Below are 12121 nucleotides of genomic sequence, written 5' to 3' on the forward strand. Positions count from 1 at the left end.
TTCTATTATTATTACATTGTAATATATAATGCAATAATTATACAACTCACCATAATGCTGACAGGAGGTGCAGCTCAGGTGGTAATGCAAGCAATGGGGAGTGGCTGTAAATACAGATGAAGCTTTGCTCGCTCACCTGCCGCCCACCTCCTGCTGTGCAGCCTGGTTCCTAACAGGTACTGTTCCATGGCCCGGGGGTTGGGGACACTTGCTTTATAGTCAACTCTCCACCCTTCCCAACACCTGGCAATCAATAAAATGATCTTCATCCTATAGCTTTTGACTTTATTGAGAATGTCAAAGAAATAGAATTGTATACAACATTTTGCAATTGGCTTCTTTCCATTAGCATAAAGCCTTGTAGATTCACCCATGTTTTCTCCTGAATCAATAGATTATTCCTTGTTATTACTGAGTAGTATTCCATTGTATTGAGGTACCATAGTTTACCCATTTACTCATTGAAAGACACTGGGTAGTTTCCAGTTTTTGGCAATTATGAATAAACCTACTATAAACATTTGTAGTAGGTTTTAGTGTAAAGATAAGTTTTCATTTGTCTAGAACAAATATCTAAGACTGCTGGGTCATATGTTAAGTGTATAAGAAGATGTTAAGTTGTTTCAGTAGTTTTACTACTTTGCATTATCCCCAGCAATATATGAGAAAACCAGTTGTTTCACATCCTGGGTAGCATTTGCTATTGTCAGATCTTCCTTCCTCCCTTCCTTTCTACCTCTCTCTCTCAGTATTCTAACAAGAATGCAGTAGTATTTCACTGTGCATTTAATTTGCATTTTCCTAATGATGAATCAAGTTCAACATATTTTCATATGCTTATTTGCCATTTGTATATCTTTTCTGATGAAGTATCTATTCAAGTCTTTGTCCATTAAAAAAATGGGATTACTTTCTTATTGATGAATTTTGAGAATTCTTTATATATGCTGGGTAAAAGTTCTTTGCTGGATATGTGATTTACAATATTTTCTCCCAGTTTATAGCTTGTCTTTTCATTCTCTTAATAATGTCTTTCATTGAGCATACATTTTTAATTTTGATGAATTCCAATTTATCAATTTTTCCCTTATATTGTTTTGGTTTTATATCTAAGAACTCTTGCCTAACCTAAGGTCATGAAGATTTTCTCCCATGTTTTCTTCTGAGTTTTAATATCTTTTTATTTTATATTTAAATATATGATTCACTTTGAATTAATTTTTATATAGGTATATACTGCAGCTCCATCTTTTTGCATATGGATGTCCAATTGTTCCAGCATTACTCATTCAAAAACTATTCTTTCTCCATTCTGAATTGGTTTTGTACCTTTGTTAAAAATCAGTTGACCATATTTGCCAGGTCTATTTCTAGACCCTATATTTTGTTCCTTTCATCTATGTGTCTATTATTTTGTTAATACCTCACTGTCTTGATTACTATAGGTTTATAGTAAGTCTTAAGATACGGTAGCATAAATCCACTAACTTTGTTCTCTTTCAAACTTGTTTTGCCTATTCTAGTTTCTTTGCCTTTCTATTACAAAATTCAAAATCAGCTATCTATGCGCACAAAAAAATTTTTACTGGGATTTTGATTGGAAATGTATTAAATCGAGAGATCTGTTTAAGGTGAACTGACATCCTAAATATATTGAGACTTACAATCCACAGAAATGGTATTTCTTTCCATTTATTTAGGTCTTTCTTTAACATTTTGTAGTTTTCAGCATACAAATATTCCACATATTTTGTTTTATTTACATCTATGTCTTATCTCTTTGGAGCTTTGTAAATAGCAGTATTTTTAAAATTTTAGCTTCTAATTGTTCATTGCTAGTACAGTTGACCCTTGAACAACGTGAGGATTAGAGGCAACAACCCCTCCTTGAAGTCAAAAATCTGTGAATAACTTTGCAGTCTGCCCTTCATATCTGCAGTTCTGTATCCACCAATTCAACCAACCGCAGACTGTGTAGTATTACACAAACTAAAAAAAATGCGAGGATAAATGGACCCACACAGTTCAAACCAGTGTTGTTCAAGAGTCAACTATATATAGAAATACAACTGATGTGGATGTTAACCTTGCATCCTGTGACCTTGCTCGCTCATTAATTTTAAGATATTTTTGTAGATTCTTTGGGATTTCCTACATAGACAGGAAACAGGGATAGCTTTGTTTCCTCCTGATTGAAATGGGCTTTTTAGTATGATGTTAAATAGGAGTGATGACAGCAGATATTCTTGCTCTGTTCCCAATCTTACAGGAGAGAATTAAGTGTTTCACCATTAAGATATATTATCCATAGGATTTTTTGGGAAGATGCCCTTCATCAGGTTCATGAAGTTCCCTTCTATTTCTAGTTGGCTAAGAGTTTTCATCATGAGAAAATGTTGAATTTTATCAAAAGCTTTTTCTGCATCTATTGATATGATCATGTAGGTTTTTCTGGTTTTTGGTATGCTAATATGGTAGATTACAATGATTTTTTTTTTTCTGAATGTTGAACCAGCCTCCCATTCTCAGGATAAACCTCTCCTTTCCTTTATTAACCTTTAATATCTGTGAGGTGTCTAGTGATACACCCTTACTCACTCTTGATACAGGTTATCTGTGTTTTCTTTTTTTTTTTTACTTCATCAGACTGGCTAGAGGTTTATAAATTTTACTGATCTTTTCAAAGAACCAGATTTAGATTTCACTGATTTTCTCTACTAATATTCTCTTTTCAAATTCCAATTTCTTTCAATTATGCTTTTTATTATCTCCATCTTTCTGTTTCTTATGGGTTAATTTTGGTCTTCTTTTCCTAGTTTCTTAAGGTGGAAGTTTAGATTGCTGATTTTTTTTAAGTTTTCTTCTAATGTATGCATTTAATGCTATAAAGCTCTATGAACTGCTCTAGCTGCATTCCACAAATTCAGATATATTGTTTTCATTTTCATTGTTTAAAATATTTTAAATTTCCCTTGAGACTTACTCATTGATCCATGGATTATTTAAAAGTGTGTTGTTTACACAACATTGTAAAGCAATTATACTCCAATAAAGATATTTTTTTAAAAAGTGTGTTGTTTAACTTCCAAATATTTGGGGAATTTCCAGATATCTTTCCATTAATGGTTTCTAGTTTAATTCCATTATGGTCAGAAAACATACTACAGTTGACCCTTGAACAACATGGGTTTGAACAGTGCAGGTGCATTTATAGGCAGATTTTTTTCAATAAATACATACAGTACTAAACAATACGTGGTTGGTTAAATCCACTGATGTGGAACTGCAGTTATAGAGGGCCCACTATGGGACTTGAGCATCTGCAGATCTTCTACAGTGGGTCCTGGAACCAATCATCCATGGATACCAAGGGACAACTGTATACATGGTTTTAATTCTTTGAAATTTGATAAGGCTGATTTTATGACCTAGGGTATGGTATATCTTGGTGAATATTTCAGGTGTACTGAAGAAGAATGTATATTCTGTTGTTGGTCCAGTGGTTAAGACTCTGCAATTCCACTGCAGTGGGCAGAGGTTCCATCCCTGGTTGGGGAACTAAGATCCTACATGCCAAGTAGCACGGCCAAAATTTTTTAAAAAAGAGAAAAAAAAAAGTTCGTTGACAGTGCTGTTCAGGTGAGTTCTATATCCTTGCTGAATTTTTAATCTACTTATTCTATCAATTACAGAAAAGAGTAGTGTTGACATCTCCAACTATAATTTTGTATTAATTTCTTTCTCCTTTCAGACCTCTTCACTTTTGCTTCACATATTTTGAAATTAGTTTGTTAGGTACATATCACATTTAGGACTGTTATGTTTTCTTGGTGAATTGAGCCTTTTATCACTACACAATTTTCTATTTTATCCCTGGTAATTTTCTTTGTTCTAAAGTCTACTTTGATACTTATATTGCCACTCCAGCTTTCTTTTGATTATTGTTTACCTGGTACATCTTTTTCCATGCTTTTATACTTGACCTATCTACATCTTTATATTTAACATGGACTTCTTAAAGACAGTATATCTGCATCTTGTTTTTTTAAATTCAATCTCACAACTTCAATTTTTATTTGGTGTGTTTAGAACAGTTACATCTAAATTAATATCTGAGATGCCTGAATTTAAGCACATACCCCTTTATTAGTTTTCTCTTTGTCTCCTCTATTTTTCATTTGTTTCCCCTTTCCAGCCTTCTTTTAACTATATGAATATTTTCAGAATTCTATAATATTTTATTTGTTAGCATATTACTGTATCTGTATAGTTTTTTTAGTGGTTGTTCTAGGGATTATAATATACATACAGTAGTCCCCCCTTATCTGTAGTTTCGCTTTCCACAGTTTCAGTTACCCACACTCAACTGTAATATGAAAATATTAAATTCCACAAATAAACAATTCATAAGTTTTAAATACCATGCCATTCTGAGTAGCATGATTAAACCCTGAGGAAAACTCTTTCCTGCCCAGGATGTGAATCATCCCTTTGCCCAGCATATCCACACTGTATATGCTACCTGCCATTAGTCACTTAGCAGCCATCTCAGTTATCAGATTGACTGTCATGGTACAGCAGTGCTTGTGTACAAGTAACTCTTAATTTACTAAATAATGGCCCCAGAGTACAAGAGTAGTGAGGCTGGCCATTTGGATATTCTCTTACTGTGCCTAACTTATAAATTAAACTTCATCATAGGTATGTATGTATGTATAGAAAAAAACATAGTATTTATTGGGTTTGGTACTATCCACAGTTTCAGGAATCCAGTTGGGATCTTAGAACATATAATCTGTGGATAAAGGGGACCAACTGTTTTTAAATTTTCATAGTTTACTCAGAATTAGATTTTTCCACCTGAAGTGAAATGTACAAACTTTACAAGATTATACCATTCTTATTTTATATTGTAATCATCCAAGGTATTACATCAACATACAATGAAAACCTCACTAGACAATTCTATTCTTTCTTTCAACGGTCATAAATATTACAAAAATCTTAAAAGAATAAATATAGTCCATGGTATGTAACCAAATATTTACTGTTTTTGTTGCTCTTCATCCCTGAGGCTTAAATTTTCCCTCTTATTTCTCTTTTGCCTGAAGAACTTTATCATTTATTTTAGAACAAGTCTGCTCATGACAAGTTCTCTAAATTGCCCTTAATCTAAGAATGTCTTTATATATCCTAAAGAATATTATTGCTGGACATAAAATTCTATGTTGACAATTTTTCTCTTTCAGCACTTAAAAAAAAAACAGTTCTTCGGTCTTCTAACCTTCACAGTTTTTGATTTTCTGATGAGAAATCTGCAGTAAATTTTAATCTTTGTTCCTCTATATACAATGTGTTATTTATCTCTGGCTGCTTTCAAGATTTTATCCTCTTTAAGCTTGTTGAATTTGTAAATTTATTTCCTTCACAAATCTGCAAAGTTATCAGTCATAATTCCTTCAAATATTTTTTGTACCAGTCTCATTCTCCTCTTCTCTGGTACTCTGATGACATAAATGCTAGACTTTCTGATATTGTTCAACAGTTCTCTGAGGCTCTGTTCACTTTTTTCCAAATCTTTTTTTCTCTCTATTACTCAGACTGAATAATTTCTATTGCTCTACATTTGAAGTTTATATTTGTGTGTTAGCTACATTCTGCTATTAAACCCATCCAAACTATCTATTTTTTTATTTGGTCTTGTGCTTCTGGTCTCACAGTTTCTCCTTCACTTTTGTTTTTTGTTTTTTTTTACTCTTCACTTTTAACTCAAGATCAAGAGAGCATCTCCTCTTAACCAATCTTCAAGCAAATAATATCTCTAGTGGAAAAGAGTCTACAGAATCACTCTTAGCTTGATAATGTCAAAAAGTAATGATCAAAACTGAAATGGCAAGAGTACTAAAGGAGAGAGCATTGTAAAATGATCCAGAAGTAATGTGATTCTAATTATAGTATTTGCCACTAACTTTTCTATGTCTTTGTTTCCTCATCTATTAAAATAAAGAAAGCTGAGCTAGTAATGTTTAAGGTTCTTTTCAGCATTCATATTCTAAATATATATTATATTTACTTATAAAAACGTAATTAATATCTTACTCTTTCAATCTGCTTTTCCATTTCTTTATGCTGGTCAAGATGAATTTTCTTTGCCTTTTCAAAAGCTAAACAAATTTTCTCATGCTCTGTATTGATATTGGTTTCTAGACTTCTAACCTTTTCATTCTTTTCCTAGAAATACAAAAACACTTTAAAAGAACATAATTAAGAAAGAGTTTTACATAAAAGTACATTAGTAAAGCATAAAATTTATCATATTCTAGGCTTCAAAGAATCATAGTAGTTAATATGTCAACTTCAAAAATATTTAAATATTTATAAAAAAGAGAAAGTGTTTTTTAAAAAATTGTATCAAAATGATAGGATTGTTTAAAAATGCTACAAAGCATATCAAAGAACTACTACCATTTCCTTCAATTCTACTAAAATAAAAATGAGGAACTTTAGATAACAACTTGCCATATTAACTTAAAAATATATAACTTAAAAATATAGAAATGAAAATTGAATAATCTGAAGTTTGGTAGAATTTATATTTTCCTATATGGTACATTTTAGAATAATGATACTAAAACAAACATGCTGTTACAAATTAAGTTCCTTAAAGCCACAGTAAATCTGTATCAAAAAAAAGGTAATTTTTACCATAAGTTCCTGTTCTAGTTCCGCATTTTTTGCAGCAATAGAGGAATAAGCAACAATTTTTTCTTCTAGCTGTTTCTCTAGAGTTAAAAGTTGAGAACATTTCTTTGTCATCTGAAAACACATTGAAATAAATAAAAAATTATTTTTTAAAAATAAGTGACAATTCAGAAGAAAAACAGTGAAGGGAAGACCAGAAATATGACATAGCTTATTCCATCTGTGTAATACGTAAGTATTTATTTCAGATCCCTATGTTCAAATAGGATTGCCCCCGAACCCATTTCATAAAAGTAGCTATTAAAGACTGAAATTAGTACAATAAAATGTTAACAGTAGTAATTTCTTGTGGTAGAACTATCAATGTTTTATTTTCTTCTTTGTCCCTTTTTGTATTTTCAACGAGACTGTGCTAATATTTTAATTTTAAAAAAGTTGTTCATCTCAGTACTTGGCAATTTTCTAAGTAAGCTGATGGCTATAGTTATAGACTGACTAAATCTCCTTTCCATTACTTATTTAAGTTCCTATCCCACAGGTCTTTTCCCTAGTCTTGGCTACAGACTTTAAGATGAAAAATCAGACATTTAAAAAGTACCCTCAGATAGCTGCAGCCTCTGGTTTGAAGGGTGAGTAGAGCATATACACACGTGGACGTGGTCCACAATTACCTAATTCTGTTCTGTCCTCAGTGGAAATGACGATCAGATATTCATAAAACATACTTTATCCCCTTTTCAGAATGTAATCCATAAGATATCTGCATCAGATTCACATGTAATTGTTTAAAAATGCAGATTCCTTTGCATTACTCCATACGTACTAAATCAGAATCACTGGAATAGGACCCAAAACGTGCATGTTTAACAGGCTTTCCAGGTGGTTCTACTGTTTGCTAAAGTTTGAAATCCTCTACTACTACCCCTTTTTTCCAATTACATAATCCAAATTTTTTACTTGTAAATATGTATTTGCCATATTAACTTATACTTGGAAGAAATAATAGAATACAGTACAGTTTGTTTCACCAAATTTAGCCACTACAGTATTTTCCTGCTTTTAACATATATTAAAACCCAGAAGTTTCCAAATATAATTTTAAAAGAAGTTATAACTCATGAGGTACCATTAATTTTTTTTTAGTGTATAAATCTGGACTTTAACATACAAGTTTTACAAAAACCCTACAACACTTTTTTCTTCTCTCAAAATCCAGTACATATAAATAGCTAATTCAAGCTTACTTCACTTTCAAGTTTGCTAGAGTTTGAAGCTTTCTCTAGCAGCTCCTCTTGAATCAGCTGAAACTGACTAGTTCTGTGGGCCATGTTAACCTTCAAATCAGAATTCTCAGCTTCTATCTGCATCAACTTATCACGCAATTCTTCTATTCCAGAAGCAAGTCTTTGCCTTTCTCTTTCATATTGCTTGTTCACAGTATGTTGATTTTGATCTTTTATACGTTCTGTTAATAAACATAAAAGGAAAATTGTTCTGTATAAAACTTAAAGAATAAAAACCCATTTCAATGTTGAAAGATTTAATCATAAGTTTAGTTTCTGATCTAAAGAATACTAAAGTGGATGGAGAATAAAACATACATTAAGGAAAATATAATGAAGGAACATGGTAAGCAAGGTACTTCCTATTATTAAATACATAACAAAGTAGGAATAAGGTCTTCTGACTCACTCACTTTTCTTTTTTTCCACAAAGAGCCCGTCTCCATCTTTAAAAATCCCATTGTTTGGATATAAATAATTGTTTGAAAAAGAAAACCCAAAACACACAAACATTGTCCTGTCTCCTTAAACCAAAGTTTATCATAAATTTATTTGGATAACTTGAGATCATTAATAATATTTGCTACTGTATATAGATGTAGGTTCAAAAGCCAAAAACAGAGAATCCTTCTTATTCCAAACGAGCTGATGAGAACTCAGTAATGCTTTTTAAAAACACTGAAGGTTATCAGAGGTAGTTGTTTGAATATACCTTTTCTCCATTATAAATGTACACACCTATGCCCACTCAAAGGTAAACAAGCTTTCAGGAGTGCTTTAAAGTAGATGCATAGGGACTTCCCTGGTGGTGCAGTGGATAAGAATCCAACTGCTAATGCAGGGAACAGAGGTTCAATCCCTGGTCCAGGAAGATCCCATATGCCGTGGAGCAACTAAGCCCATGCGCCACAACTACTGAGCCTGTGCTCTAGAGCCCATGAGCCACAACTACTGAGCCCACATGCTGCAACTACTGAAGCCCATGTTCTGCAACAAGAGAAGCCACTGCAATGAGAAGCCCACGCACCGCAACGAAGACTAGACCCTGCTCAACACAACTAGAGAAAGCTCGCGCACAGCAACGAAGATCCAACAGTCATAAATAAATTAATTTAAAAAAATAAATAAAGTAGATGCATAATGTAGATGACTGCCTGAGAATACACAGATGTGGAAACAAGTACAGATGTACTATGCCTTCAAGGACTGAATAAGTAGCCATTTCCCATCAATTCTCCATATCCCTAATAATTCAATTTCTAAGTAATCTATCATTGTCTCTGTTTTTCTGTGACGTTAGAGAATATATGATATATACTATCACCACCTCTAATAACTAGAATTCCCTCTGCTGATCCCATCATTCTCTTCTGTATTCCCTCTAATTACTTAGATATCTAATTTTCTCTGCTGTCATTTCTGCTACTGGCAGCCCATTGTACTTGAAGATAGAGCATGATAAGTTAAAGATGCATATGTTAACCATTAGGGCAACCACTAAAAAAAAAGAGATATAATTAATTACTCAATTGAGGACATTAAAAAAATGGAATACTATAATTCATTCAAAAGAAGGCAAGAAAGATGAACAAAGGGCAATAGAATAGAAAGCAAACAAATACCAAGATGGTAGATTTAAACCCCAAAAGATCAATAATTACATTAAATGTAAGTAACCTAAACATTCCAGTAAAAGAGTAAAAATCACTGGTTATTAAAGCAAGAACCAATTATATGCTTTCTATTAGAAATTCCCTTATATATAAAGATACAGGTTTAAAAGGATGGAAAAAGTTTTACCAGGCAAACACTAATCAACAAAAAGCTGCAGTGATTAACTATCAGATTATGACAGTTGAAAGGAAAAAATAGCATTGTCTAGTGAGGTTTTCGGTGTATGCTGGTATAATACACTGGACAATTACAATATAAAATATGGATGGTAAAGAGACCTATAACCTTGTAAAGTTTCTACATTTCACTTCAAGTGGAAAAAATCTTAATTCTGAGTAAACTATAAACTATCAGAAAGAAATTTACTCCATCAGTCTGGAAGGACGTTGTTGTTGAGCTATCAAGAAAAACTACCCTGCCTTCCAGTTCTTTGACAAAACCTCAGATGTGTGGCCTTCTGGCCAAGCGCCTGCGATTTCATATTGTTGGAGCACTCACTGTCTCCCTAGGAGTTGCAACTTTCTGTAAGTTTGCTGTGGCTGAACCAAGAAAGAAGGCATATGCAGATTTCTATAGAAATTATGATTCCATAAAATATTTTGAAGAGATGTGAGGAAGGTTGGTATCTTTCAGAGTGCAAAGTGATTTGGGGATATAAAGAATTTCTTTGGGTTGAGTTCCATGGAAGTTTGTCACTTACCTGTGTTCCTGAACTATGAAACTATGAACTATGAATATCTGGGCTAAGGAATAGTTTCTCGTGATAAATAAACAATTAACCAATTAAAAAAAGAGAGAAATTTAGAGAACAACCCCATTTACAATTGAGTCAAAAAGAATAAAATACTTAGGAATAAATATAACCAAGTAGGTAAAAGATCTGTATACTGAAAACTACAAGATGTTGATGAAAGAAACTGAAGACACAAATAAATGGAAAGACATCTCATCCTCCTGGATTAGAAGAATTAACATTGTAAAACTGTCCATACTAACCCAAAGTGACCTACTGATTCAATTCAACCCCTATCAAAATTCCAATGGCATTTTTCACAGAAATTAACAAACAATCCTAAATATTTATATGGAACCACAAACGAGAAAGAAGAACAAAACTGGAGGCATTACACTTCCTGGTTTCAAACTATATTACAAAGTTATAGTAATCAGAAAAAGTATGGTACTGGCATAAAAACAGACACATAGATCAATGGAACAAAATAGAAAGACTATAAATAAATATATGGTCAATTAATTTACAACAAAGGAGTGAAGAGTATTCCATGGGGAAAGGATAGTCCCTTCAATAAATGGTGTCGGGAAAACTGGACAGCAACATACAAAAAAAATGAAACTGGACCATTATCTTACACCATACACAAAAATTAACTTAAAATGGATTAAAGACATGAACATAACACCTAAAGCCATAAAACTACTAGGGAAAAAAAAAACAAAAACAGACTGTAAGCTATTAGACATCAGTCTCAGCAATGATTTTTTTTTTTTTTGGATTTTACACCAAAAGCAAAAACAAATGTGTGGGACTACATCAAACTAAAAATCTCCTGTATAGCAAAAGAAACCATCAATAAAATGAAAAGTCAACCTATGGAATGGGAAAAAATATTTCTAAATCATGTATCTGATAAGAGGTTAATATTCAAAATATATTTAAAAATTCATATAACTCAACAGCAAAAAAAAAAAAAAAAAAAAGGGAAAAGGATCTGAATAGACATGTTTCCAGACAAGACACCAATGGCCAACAAGGTACATGAAAAGGTGCTTAACAACACGAATCATGGAAATCTAATCAAAACCACAATGAGATATCACCTCACACATGTTAGAAATGCTATTATCAAAAAGACAAGAAATAACAAGGGTTGACAAGAATGTGGAAAAAACGGAACCCTGGTGCCCTGCTAGCAGGAATGTAAACTGGTACAGCTACTGTGGAAAACAGTATGGGGGTTTCTCAAAAATTAAAAACAGAACTACCATATGACCCAGCAATTCCACTTCTGGTTATTTTTCTGAAGAAAACAAAATATTAATTAGAAAAGATATCTGCACTCCCATGTTCATTGCAGCATTATTTACAATAGCCAAAATATGGTAGCAACCTAAGTGCCCATCAATTGATAAATGGATAAAGAAGATGAATATGTAAACTGTATTTATACAATAGAATATTAGTCAGCCATGAAACAGAATGAAATCCTGCCATTTGAAACAACATTGATTGATCTAGATGGTATTATGCTAAGTGAAATAAGCTAAACAAAGACAAATACTGTATGATTTCATTTATATATGGAATCTAAAAAACAAAACAAATGAAGAAACGTAACAAAACAGAAACAGACATAGATACAGAGAACAAACTGGTGGTTGCAGTTGGGGAAGGGGAAGGAGGAGGAGATAAATAAAATAGGTGAGAGAGATTAAGAGGCACA

At 32.5% G+C, this 12121-nt stretch overlaps 2 protein-coding genes across 2 annotated transcripts in view; one reads left to right on the forward strand and one right to left on the reverse strand.

Annotated features, from left to right (window-relative positions):
- The window catches only part of CCDC18 (coiled-coil domain containing 18), a 140697-nt gene that overhangs the window by 97675 nt on the left and 30901 nt on the right, over window positions 1-12121 (reverse strand). Inside the window, exons 13-15 of the mRNA XM_030868681.3 lie at window positions 7947-8167; window positions 6706-6816; window positions 6100-6231 (exon numbers count right to left, since the gene is read on the reverse strand). Of these exons, the coding sequence (XP_030724541.3) occupies window positions 6100-6231; window positions 6706-6816; window positions 7947-8167 (464 nt within the window). The remainder of the gene's footprint in view (window positions 1-6099; window positions 6232-6705; window positions 6817-7946; window positions 8168-12121) is intronic.
- On the forward strand, window positions 4617-10272 carry LOC138842406 (cytochrome c oxidase subunit 6C-like). The gene is made up of 2 exons (XM_070044066.1): window positions 4617-4627; window positions 10086-10272. Exons 1-2 carry the CDS (start codon window positions 4617-4619, stop codon window positions 10270-10272), a joined length of 198 nt encoding a protein of 65 aa, XP_069900167.1.

Source organism: Globicephala melas, chromosome 1 (assembly GCF_963455315.2).
Source record: "Globicephala melas chromosome 1, mGloMel1.2, whole genome shotgun sequence".
NCBI lineage: Eukaryota > Metazoa > Chordata > Mammalia > Artiodactyla > Delphinidae > Globicephala > Globicephala melas.